Source organism: Mus caroli, unplaced genomic scaffold, assembly GCF_978045245.1.
Source record: "Mus caroli unplaced genomic scaffold, Mus_caroli_1 scaffold_7, whole genome shotgun sequence".
Taxonomy (NCBI): Eukaryota; Metazoa; Chordata; class Mammalia; order Rodentia; family Muridae; genus Mus; species Mus caroli.
The window spans coordinates 64,153,072-64,165,128 of NW_028227262.1; the positions used below are offsets into that span (position 1 = coordinate 64,153,072).

General features: G+C 48.4%; 1 protein-coding gene and 1 pseudogene across 2 annotated transcripts; both read right to left on the reverse strand.

Moving 5' to 3' along the window:
- Window positions 1-1,964: 1,964 nt before the first annotated feature.
- On the reverse strand, window positions 1,965-7,096 carry LOC147003940 (sepiapterin reductase-like). Of its 2 annotated transcripts, XR_015047510.1 has the most exons (3): window positions 6,798-7,096; window positions 6,180-6,470; window positions 1,965-2,066 (listed from the first exon to the last, which is right to left on the reverse strand). XR_015047510.1 is itself a non-coding variant. In XM_085839649.1 (2 exons), the coding sequence occupies exons 1-2, from the start codon at window positions 7,006-7,008 to the stop codon at window positions 6,244-6,246; spliced, it is 438 nt and encodes a 145-aa protein (XP_085695775.1). In that variant the 5' UTR covers window positions 7,009-7,096; the 3' UTR covers window positions 5,158-6,243. The 2 variants fall into 2 exon arrangements, 1 of the variants encoding a protein (XP_085695775.1); XM_085839649.1 differs by lacking the exon at window positions 1,965-2,066 and having other exon boundaries at window positions 5,158-6,470.
- Window positions 7,097-10,508: 3,412 nt separating this feature from the next.
- On the reverse strand, window positions 10,509-10,624 carry LOC115031429 (small nucleolar RNA SNORA17; annotated as a pseudogene).
- Between the last annotated feature and the right edge of the window lie 1,433 nt (window positions 10,625-12,057).

A 12,057-nucleotide genomic window follows, 5' to 3' on the forward strand; every position in this document is an offset into this window, starting at 1 on the left:
TGCTGGGGAGGTAAAGACAGGAGGATGCCTGAAACTCTCTGCTCAGCCAGTGCAGCTGAATTGGTGAGCTGTAGGTTCTGTGAGAGACCCTATGTCCAAAAAACAAAAACAAAACCCCAAAATAAATAAAAACAACAACCCCCCCCCTCAAAAAGAAACCTGAAAGTAAGAGGAAGATGCCCGACTTTAATCCTTTAATTGCTTGCCTCCATAAGTATGCTATGTATGCCATATATATATATCTCACATACACAATAGATGCACACACACAAGAAGCACCCAACTTTCTTCTAGAGAACAATGTTTCTCTCCTGTCATGTGCCTGGGGTTCACTCTGCTGAGTGAACACACACACACCACGAGTGAGAACAACAAGTGACTCCCCAGGGTCACCTGGCTGTCAGGGACCTAAGTCACTCACTCACTGACCTTTCAGAAAATCTCAGCAAATGGCTGTAGTGGCCTGGGCCTAGTTAAAGGTCATGAGATATAGCTTCTTCGGGCTAAGCTTGGAAAATACCAAGCCTAGATGCCAGTACTGCCTGAGCCAAACAGCCCTTAGCAGCGTGGGCCAGAGACTTCTGAAGCTCTGAGAGCGTCCCTCAGGTCTGGGAGGAAGCGGGAGCCTCTCTTTCTTTGCTTCAGGGAAAGGGTACTGGTGCTGAGAGACCTTTAGTCTGTATTCAGGTCTCTTAGCTGATGTGTCACAGAATCTCTGGGTCATATGTGGGAGGTTCTATCATGTGGGGGACCCCAAAACATGAGAGTAATTTTTCTTCTCACCTCTTCAATAAAATTAAAATTCACTAAAAATTAGGTTGACTTCCTAACTCCAGTTAGGGCTATTAGATCGGAAGGTGCTGTTTCCTAAGGGACAAAAGGGAAAGGGGGAGAATATCTGGGGTGGAAAGTGACTCAGACCTCCTAGGGTGGGCTCTATGATGTCTCAGAGAAGCCCAGCGCCAGTCCCTGCCTCCAAACTACAGAAAGAAGACAGGATGACCCCCTCCCCTTCCTCTATTCAAATCTCCCTCATTTAGCCCCTCCCTCCACTGGGCCCCAGGGCAAGGCTTGGAGGGATTCTCCACCCAGTTATCCAGCTTGCTATCAGGGAGCTTCTAGTCCTAAGCCCATCTTGCTTGCACACCAGGTCATTGAGATGTAATTCCTATTGGAGAGCTGTCACCCTGGGGTGTCTCCTCTCTGGTGACTGGGGAGGCCCACTGCTCACCTCCTTCAGTCTGAATGAAGGACACAGCTAGGCTCTCCCAGCATGTTCACACAGGGGTGTGTCCCCATGGCATGTGAGTCCAAATTGCTGGACACACATTAGCACGTAAGACCATGGTCTTCGGGGAACGATTTGGGTGGAGCCAGTAGGCAGTGTCCCAAGGCCCCAGTGTCCTTATCATGAGACAGGAGACTCAGGGGAATGAATCATGTCTAGGAAAGTGATCTGGAGTCAGGTGTTTAGGTGGCACTGATACCCCCAGGCTTTGATGAGAACTCACACCTGCTTTGCTGTGGGGCATGTGGGCATATTCATGGGAGAAGTTCCTGACCAATCAGAGCCCAGCTGGTTCCATTTCTGGGTAGAGATACCACAGTTCCATGGGGGTAAGTCTAAAACACTCCCACCCCCTCCCCAGCTCCGCAGGACATAGCTGCTAGGCCCCAGCTCAGACTATTAAACCCAAAACAACCAAGCGCAGTGACAACAAAGACAAAGAAAAGCCGTGTTTGCCTTTTGGCTAATCCACAGTCCCGCTCACCCCTGCAGCTGGACTCTGTGCATGTGCAGGCATGTATTTATGTATGTGCTTGCATGGGTTAATTGTTAACGTGTGAGTTGACTAAGGCCAGGCTAGGAGACAGATGGTTAAGGCCCTGGCAGCCAGCATAAACGTTCCAGTTCTGAGAGTTGTCCTGTAGACAGTCATGGGCTGGAATTGATGCTGGAGAAATCCCAGTGGGCATAGATGGCAGCAGGTCACTAGGGTGGCCATGGGACCTCCCAAGAAGAGTCACTCTATTCCTTTCTGACTCCTTCAATCCTTTGGGTACCCCTGAGGATAGAACAAGGGAGCTCTTAGGACAGGAAACCTCTGCATTCAGAAGATGTGAGAAAGTCTGCCACCTTGTGGAGACAGGCGGTACTCCTCCCTGAACTGCTGCTCTATCATAGAGAAAGTCAGGGTGACCTCACTAGGGTTTGGGCTGGTGCTGGATGCTTCACACCCTTAACTTCCACTTCTCCCCCAAAAAAGCAAGAGGACTTGGAGGAACTCGTGTGCCTTCAGAACAGAAAGCCACCCTAGATTAGCCCACCTACTTGCAGAAGACAATGCAATACCAATCCCCTATGCAGCAGGGCCAATCTGGAACAGAGGTTTGCAGAAAACAAAACAAAACAAAAAACCAGAATGAAACAAAACAGGGATTTCTTTGTCATTAGGAAACAGAAGCTCAGAGACGGGTGGGGGCCTGCTCAAAACAAGCATGGGAATGTCTAGGCTCTGGAATCTTATGTGTTCTCCTACTGGTCTGAGAGAAGCTATCCAGATGGAACCTCGGTCCCCCTGAAGACGCTGACACAGGAGCAGTGCAGTGCATGAGAGATCTTGCTACAGGGCAGCAAGGGCAGGGCACCTGGTCCCTTAGAGAGAAGGCTGTGTGTGATGTCACAAGGCAGTAGTGGAGGTGGTAGTGTAGCTCAGTTGGAAGTGCATACCCATGCATGAGGGACTGGCCTCCATCCCCACCACTGCATAAACCTAGGCATGGTTGTGCATGCCTACAATCCCTGCCCTTGGGTGGACGCAGGAGGATCAGAAGCTCAGGGTCATTATACAGTTTGAGGGCAGCCTTAGCTGCAAGAGGCCTTGCCAAAAATAAAACAGGCAACAACAGGGTTTTATCAACCCTGGGGCATTCAGTGCCAAACACAAACACCAGCCTACTCTGTACTCTCGACGACCCTTTGGGATGGGAGCTATGATTTAATTAAGTGTGCTATAATGATCAGTCTTTTCAGAGGCACAGAGCAACTGGCTGTGGGTTACAGCTTGTAAGCAGCAGCCCAGGGGTCTGAACTCAGCCATTACCATTCCAGAGACTCCACTGGGAAAGGGGATAGAAGCCACCTAACCCCTTCCACCTTGGGGAATCCTGCAGGACCTGCACAATAGAGGCATAGCCTGAGGGAAGGACAGGCCCCACCTTTCCACGTTGCACAGCCCCAGTCTGCCCTCTGCTGGGCACAAGGAGAGTCAGCGGGTTCTTTTAACAAGTAGATGCAGAGCAGGGCTGTCATTTTGTTGTTTGTTTTTGATGGCTGGGGACTGTATGGCCCTTGTCAAAAGATGTGCCAAGAGGCTGGCTGCAGACCAGTCCCACTGAGTGTCCAACCCATGACTGTGGACTGCACAAGAACCAGAGTCCTCAGCACGACCTTCATGGATCCTGGCTCTCCTTTCCTGAAGGCCTGTTGGTCCTGAGTCTGTACCACAGTAGGCCAAGGGCCACAGGGACAGTGCCAAGAGGGCTTTTCATGGGAGCTGGGGCCTTTTCATAGCACCGCCATGTGGGCAGGGTATGAAGTGGCTATCAAAGCACTCACTCACTGCCACTTTCTAACAAGCTTTGTCACTTTTACTTGCATTTCTGGAAAATGTCTCCTGTTTGCTTATGGAATTGTGAAACCTCCCAAAATTTAATGGTGTTTTAGGGGCAGAAACATCACAAGGACTGGAAGAGCACTTGGCTAACATTTGAAAGTCCTCTAGCTAGATCCTCCCTTGTTCCTCTTGCTCCCTTGTATTTTGAGACACTCTCTTGTAGCCCATGCTGGCCTCTAACTTGCTGTGTACTCAGGGCTGACTTTGAACTTCTGCTTAATTCTCAACTGTTCTACCTTGCCCAGTTTTATCTCCTTGAGCACCACTGAGCAGAGGCTTGCTATCTTTCCTAACGGACATTTCCGTCTTTGTAACCTGTTAGAAGAGTCTTCCAGAGACTGAAATGAAAACTAGGCTGGCCCCTGTTGTCTCCAGGCTCTGGGGGAGGTTCTCAGTTCCTCCATGAAAACTGAGGCAGCCTCCAGAGAGCTAACTTAGCTCTGGGCCCTTCTGGAACTGGCTCCCCTCCTGGCTAGGGTTTACATGTGATCGCTGCTGACTGAAGGAGCCTAGGCTGAGCTCAGAGCAGGTGAGCTGGATATTGGAACAAGAAATATCTTGCATGTGTGCATAGGGCAGGTGCTAGATAATTTGAGGAAATGCAGAATAGATCAAGAAGTTAGAAGCAAGCTTAGATCCTGGTACTGCCTTCCTCCAGCGTTAGACAGACCATTTTGCCTGTGTCTCCAGAATCCTGTCCTAGTCCAATGAGGTACAGACAATTGGATCTCACCCCTTAGCTGATCATTCTATTACATGTTGCTACCTTTAAAGCAGAAATCACAAGTTTAGAAGAAAGGCACGGTGGCATCTTAATAGTCTAGAGGGACAAGACAAGGTCTCAGAAGTCCTTGTACCCTTAAATGTCCATAAGAACAGTGGCCCTGTCTTCTCCATGCTAGCATCCTCTGCATTCTATTCAGTGTACAGCGCGGCTCAGTCTGAGGTGCTCACCACTATCTCTTTGCTTGTCTTTGAAAATTCCATGTGTCCATCCTCCATACAGCTTTATTGGGTGTCGGGCACACATGGAGGAACAGTATGTGTCCCTTGAGGGACAAAAGCAGACAGCTGCACATATAAAGGCATTTTGTTTTTTTAGTTTTAGTCTTAATTCATTTTATATGTCTGGATGTTTATCCCACCTGCTAATCGGACAACTCCTGAGGCTGAGTACCTCTGCCCCTGACTGCTCCAACTTCTTGGGAGTCTGCATTTTTCTTGCAAAGTGAGGAGTCATTACCAGAGGTAGTAGGGGCCCGATAGTCTTTGGATTCTTTACTGAGAATATAGATCAGGTTCCCCTCCTTGCCCAGCCCCTAGAAAGGTGCCATGGGCCACCCCAGTCGTGTATGGGTGTCCCTGGAAGTAGGGTCCTTGAAGCTGGGTTGGTAAGGATTCGGTGATGACAAACAGAAACAAACACAGAGGCAGTTTGATTCTGGGAGTATTTTGCAGCTCTCAAGCAGGGGATTTTATACATTAAAAACCAAACATTACATCTCTTAGAAACTGTATCCAGTGAGACAATCACAAATACCAACAAAAATCATTTGGCACAGTGAAGCACAAAAATCATCCAAGGATTACAACTCTGAAACTATGTATTCAGTGAACCACAAACAGAACAGGTAACATCATTATAAATCATCAAAATATAACAATTCTAAAGGGATGTATTCAGTGGGGGCTGTCGTCCAAGGCTTGTGGCATATTTCCAGGAGCAGGTTAATAAATCTTTAACGGTCAGTGCTCTTAACTGCTGAGCTAACCCTCCAGCCCCATGGTCAATTATTATTTAACTTCTAATGCCTGATTTTTTAAAATAAATCTTCAATGCGTAAATTTAAACTATTTTAATTCTTTCTAATTAAGGCTTTCTTTACCATATACCAAAATCCACCTCTGATGACACACATATGAAATTTTACTGTTGGGAAAGTTCTTTCGTTGTTTGTTTGTTTGTTTGTTTGTTTTTGAGACAGGGTTTCTCTGTATAGCCCTGGGTGTCCTGGAACTCACTTTGTAGACCAGGCTGGCCTCGAACTCAAAAATCTGCCTGCCTCTGCCTCCCGAGTGCTGGGATTAAAGGCGTGTGCCACCACACCCGGCTATTGGGAAAGTTTTTATCTATCATCATAGTTTTGTAAATGATTTACAAAGTAAAGTGTTGGTTTCCCTGGGGATAAGGTCATATAGTGACCTTTATCTCTAGGGATGGTTTCTGACCCATTATTCTCACTTAACATCTTGGTCTAGGCTATCAGAACATGTAAATAAGAAAAGGAATAAGAGAAAACAAAACAGAGAGATCGCCATGAGACCTGCAGCTCAATAATTTTTCTCCGGCAAGACGTTCCACAACGGCTTCCAGGAGGCCTCCCCATTTTGAGGTCAATCTCCTCACTCTGTGGAATTTGTTACACAGATCCTACTGGAGGTGGTGTGGCAGAAAGGTACCAGCTAAGTCTAGGGACAGCACTGTCAGGAGCACCCACCTACCTGGAGCATAGCTCAGTACCCGCACACTTGGTTCCTCAACAGCCAGGACCTGGTAGAGCATGTCTCAGGCAGCCTTCCCTGCACAGTACAGACCCCAGCCCTTGAAGGGCTGCAGGGCACACAGAGATGAGATGTTAACCATAGTCTTGCTCAGGCCAGGGCTATCCCGGAAGGCATTCAAGGTGCCGGAGGTCAAACAGAGCATGGAGGTCAGGTTCAGAGCCCAGTAATTGTTCACCTCAGCTAGGTCATTCACGTTGAGGAAGCCTTTGGAAACATCCCCAAGAGTGCCTGAAAACAAAAACAAAAACACCAGGACCAAAGAGATGGCACAACTGGGGCGCTCTTCTCCCTCAGCCTTCCTCAGTTCCTCCCCATAGGCTACCCCTCTGCCCCAGCTCTGCAGACACCCCTAATGCAAGCTAAGACTACACCTGAATGCTCTTTAGTGAAGCAGAGAGATTTGTTCAAAAAGTCTTGACTCACACACCCGCCAGGAGGCACCATCACTCATCAGTGACACTGGTACACCCTCTTGGACTTTGGACTTTTGCGGACTTGCCCTCCTCTTACCCAAAAGGTGAGAGCTCGCAGCCCGGGTCTGGAAGGGAGTCTCACCTGTGTCGTTGATGAGCAGCAGGCGTTGCAGCCCCTGGGGCCTCGGGAGCCTCACCACCGTGCTCAGCAACCGCTGCACGCTGGCCTCGGTGCCCACCCAGAGCGACAGCTGCCCGAGTGGTGAGTGGAGCGGGTGCAAGCCGGGCTGCTGCGAGCCCAGCTCCTCCTTCAGTTGCCACAGCACGGACTCACTGCGTGCGCTTAGGAGCATCACCGAACCCGGTAACTGAAACCGGGCTAGCTGCGGGGCCAGGGTGGGACATAAGCACCAGGAGACCCCGGTCAGCAAGCACACAGCGCCCCCAGCCTGCCACACTCCTTGTCTGGAGCTCAACTTCATGGGCTGCTACCTAACCATCATGGGGCGGAGCCTATCCTTGGCTTTGGACAGTGGAAGTTCAGGCCAGCATCCACTGGTGTTTGGGTGAAAAAAGCGACCGATAGCCAGGGAGCCGTGGCTCGGCAGGAAATCCCAGTCCCCTTCCTAGTGCTTCAAAGTTCCCCTTGAACGCCACAACCAAATGTTCAGCCCCTTTCTGGGAGGCGCGTTCTCAATTTCCACCCTGTTCCAGGATCATCTTCCCCCTCCAGGGTTGGTTTGTCTTTATCCATACAGGACATATGTAGACCAGTTAGAGACCAGTGACAGCCTTGGATGAAGTCCTTGCCTGCGTCGAGCTTGTGGTCCCTTTGCACTCTGATTAACAGAAGCCTTCTCCGGAAGAGCACAGTAGCTTCCCCAGGAGGTGCTAGGCAGACAGAACCAGAAAATGAAGAGCACACACAGGGGAAGAGAAAGGCTGAGAATCACAACAATCTCACGAACAAGACTCATCACTGTCAGTGAAAACACTTGGTTCCTTGCGACCTGTGTACAGCAACCTTATCCTTTAACCTGTGTCATGCACTCTAGAAACAACTTTATAAGCTCAAATGGGAAAGAAAAAATCCCAGCTCTCTGGAGATGTCTGAGGAGGACAGGAGAGAAAGGCATAGAGATTGCTTTGATCCATTTTTAGTCTGAGGTGAGCTAGAGTCCATCGGAATTACAGGCAGGCAGGCTAGCGGCTAGCCCCTCTTTGTTTCAGGAAAGTTCAAGTGGTAGGACTAGGCAGTTCTTAGCTAGGGCAGATTGGGAAGCCAACCATCAGAGGGCACCCCTCTCAAGTTCCAATCTTTTGGCTCTGCAGTAGTTATAAACTGATGTTATCCTGCCCCCTTCTGGCCGCTCTGTAGCAACACCCTGTCCTTCCTTTTTTCTATGCACGCCATAATAAAGGAACAAAATACTTTTCATACTTGGGCTGCCCAGGGAAAGGTCCCTGGAAGAAGTTGCATAGACACTTGCTGTTCCTGGTTCTCGGGTCCTTAATGAGAGTTGGCTGGGCTGCAAGTCAAGAGTGGGAGAGATTTAGAAGCACAAGAAGGCTGGCATAATGACCTTTTCTGTACTCACGGTGCCTGCTTCCCATGTGAGATCTGAGTTTATTCCCCAGAGTGCAGAGAAGACTCAGCACTTGAAGATGGAGACATATACACTTCCCTTTTTTCATGTTTTTTTTTTGAGACAGTGTTTCTATATTGAGCTCTGACTATCCTGTAACTCACTCTGTAGACCAGGCTGGCCCAGAACTCACTGAGACCCATCCCCTCCTCTTCCTCCTGGTTAAAGGCATGTGCCAGGTGCATTTCAAGTTCGATGGCCTTGCAAATGCCTGTGTCTAAAAGTCCAGGTGTTCAGCATCTGTGAATTGACATTTGTACATGTGTAGATGTGTGCAATGCACATATAAAGTTGAGCACACATGTGCATGTCCACAGGACACTCATGGACAAGAACACAAGTTAAATATATCATGTGAGAGTGCACATGCATGCAAACTAAATATACTGATGAAGAAGTCCACAGTCGACTTAAGCCCCAGGTGTCCCTTTGCAAGGCCTGACCTTCCTGCAGGAGCATCCTGGTGGGTAAGACATAGAAGACGCAGGCCGGGTGATGATGCTGACAACTGCAGGAAGTTCTTCCATGGATGCTGGGTGGTTTGGGGAGGCTCATTACTACTGAGTAGGTTCCAATTGGTGCCTGGCAATGTGATCCCAGCTTTGTCAGCCCTGTGGGTCACCTGGATGTCTCACTTCCATGCAGCCTGGGACCAGGCACCTCTGAGAAGCCAAGGCAGATGGCCCTGCACTGAGGAAAAAGGAAGGCCGCCTGGATCAGTTCTTCTAATGTTAACCTTCCGCACCCCTTAATCATGGTAATGTCTTCTATAATGGAAATAAAATCCCATTGTTTAAATGGCATTTTTTTGTTATGTTGTGTTTTCTTTATTTAGATTTTAAATTTTTATTGTTTTTTTTTTGTGTGTGTGAACTTCATTCACATCATCTACCCCAATCCCACTCATCTCCCCTTCCCCTTGTACCCATCTTCCACTCTTGCATCCTTTCCCTGCAATACAGAAAAAACATCTCTTGAGAGCTGTAGTGCGTCAGTGTGCCCATAATATTCTTTTTTGTCCACACTTCTTCGCTTGTAAATGTTCATTGCAATGACTTGTTCGTCCAGTATGGAGCCTCTGGCTTGTGCTACTCAATAATGGACCATCACTGGAACTCTTCTTGGATATGCCGGTCTTTCCCTGAGTCATGGGAGTCCTGTAGTTTTGGATCTGTAGAACCAGCCTCTTAGTGCACTCCAGCAGTTCACTGATAGGATAGATGTTGGGGTGAACCAACTGAAAGCCTGCATCTGGGCCTGAGAGGCTCAGAGACAGTCAGCCTGCTGGCTCTCATGCGCCCATGCCCATGTGGCCAGCTCACCCTCAACCCCCACAACCAGTGCCAGCTCTACCCTGCTGCCCAGATGAGATGCAGGGACTGCCCCTGAGTGCTGCAGCCAGTTAGGGACATGGCCAGTTTTCCCACTCAGAATCCTTGGCCAGCTTTCTTGTCTGCCATAGATGGTGATGGAGGGGCAGAGTGTGTGTCAGCCCTCCCACAATGCCCGGGTGAAGGGTGGGGCTAGTCCTGCACAGCCTTCAGACATCAACATGTCCCCACAGCAGGCCAGACTAGGGATATCTGCCTGCCCTTTGGAAGTGACAGATTCCTGCTGCTGCAGGGCCTTGGACCCAGATGTGGCCCTCAGTGTCAACACAGGACTCCACCATGGTCCCAAGTGACATCACCACATCAGACTGGTCTTCACTACCCTCGACTCTCTAGTTCTGCCTTGCTTGGTCCTGCCCACATCCTTCTATTTCTCTTTCTCTTCCATTTCTCTACCACCTACTTGCTCCACTTAGTGGTGCGGGGGGGGGGGTCCCTGAGTGTCTGGGATCATTTCAGATGGTCTTACCAGTGCTCTGCTCTGCTTACAAATTATGGTGCATGGCAGGGGTCATCTCAAGTGTGGTGTCTCTCCCCCAGGCCTGGCCACTGGATGATATTCACCTCACGCTAGCTCCATATCTAGGCCTGATGGAGCAAGTATTGTGGTCATTTCAGGTTCGCTCCTCTACAGGCCCACCTGAGTGTCCATCTGTCTTGGGCTCACTCCTGCTTGGCAGGGTTGTTCTAGTCTCTGGCTTGCTTTCCATTCTGGGAACCTGTCCAGTTCTGCCAGGCACCAGAGTGATGGTAGTCTCAGGCTAGCTTGGTGACAAACTTGTGGTCTTCTTAGGCTAGCTTTTTTTGGGGGAGGGGGGTGTTAGGCTACTAATCATTCAGCTATTCATAAGTCAACACACTTAGCATAGACAGCTTCTCTCCGCTCTGCCACCCCATGATGTACATGTGACACAGCAGCCTCTAGGGGTAGGGCTTTTTGTGGTTCTGAGAAGGTCTTTAACATGTATCTCTGCTTTGCATGGCCTGGTAGTATATAGGCCATGCTGGGCTTAAATTTGAGGCAGTCTGGGCCAGAGAGATGACTTAATGGTTAAGAGCACTGACTGTCCTTCCAGAAGACAAGGGTTCAATTTCTAGCACCCACATGGCAGCTCAGAACTGTCTGTAACTCCAGCTCCAGAGAATCTCACACCCTCAGACAGGCAAAACACTAATGCACATGAAATCAAAATAAAAATTAAAAACAAACAAACAAACAAAACCAAAACCTGAAGCAGTCTGGCACAGTGTGAGTGGCTGAGGTTATAGGCTCTCTGCCTTGCTCCCTGACTTACGACACATTCCTCTAACTCCTTGTCTCTATCTTTGACTCTGTTTCTCTTCCTATTTTCTGTCTCCAGCATTGCCTACATCCCTGGTTATCACAGAACTCAGGAAGGTGCAGAAGGTGCCCTTGATGTCCTGAGCTTCCTGCTTCTACCACTCACAGCCACACTGGTCTATGTGCTGCTGTCCATCAACTCCAAGCTGCTGTCCACACTGGGTGAGCATTCTGCAAGCTGAGCTGAACTTCAGCCCATGATGTCCCCTTTGCTCATTTCTTTTTCTTTTCTTTCTTTCTTTCTTTCTTTCTTTCTTTCTTTCTTTCTTTCTTTCTTTCTTTTTTTTTTAAGATTTATTTATTTATTTATGCATATGAGTACACCATTGCTCTCTTCAGACACACCAGAAGAGGGCATCGGATTCCATTACAGATGGTTTTGAGCCACCATGTGGTTGCTGGGAATTGAACTCAGGACCTCTGGAAGAGCAGTCAGTGCTCTTAACCACTGAGCCATCTCTCCAGCCCCCTTTGCTCATTTCTATTCACAGTTCTTCCCTGGGTAACTCATGTTGCCCACTATCCTTTGAAAATGCTACAGCTTATTAAAAATATACTTTAAAATGGCCTCAGCACTGTGAGGCCATTTTCCTCTGGCTGAGGCTGTCTCCTGTCCTTACAGTGCAGGAGCTGTTGCTTGGCTGGAGAGCATTTGGACTTCTAGGCTGGGAGCCACTTCACTTGGATCTTCAGGATTTGTTGAATGTGAGCATAGTGAGTTTTCTCCTACATTCCTATGTTTCAGTTTAGATGTTTTTATTTTCTGGATTTAAACTAATTCTCTCTTCCTGTCCTTTCTTGGTTTGAAGTATTATTGGGGGAATTTTTATTTTTATTGTTAATTAGACTTTTAAAATTAGTTTTAAGAATGTCATATTTCACATGACTTTATTCCTTTCATTATGTTGGAATGTTGATTTATATTAACTACACAACATGAGCAATCTCACAGTGACATTTCCATACGTGTACAGGAAGAATATTGACCACATCCCCTGATCTCATGGCCTCTTCCCCGCCCCT

Bases quoted from the DNA above. Each gene is read 5' to 3' on its own strand.
- LOC147003940 (XM_085839649.1), bottom strand. From the start codon at position 7,008: ATGCTCCTAAGCGCACGCAGTGAGTCCGTGCTGTGGCAACTGAAGGAG. The intron at 6,471-6,797 runs GTGAGACTCCCT...TTTTGTTTTCAG, and splicing joins GCTGCTCATCAACGACACAG to GCACTCTTGGGGATGTTTCC.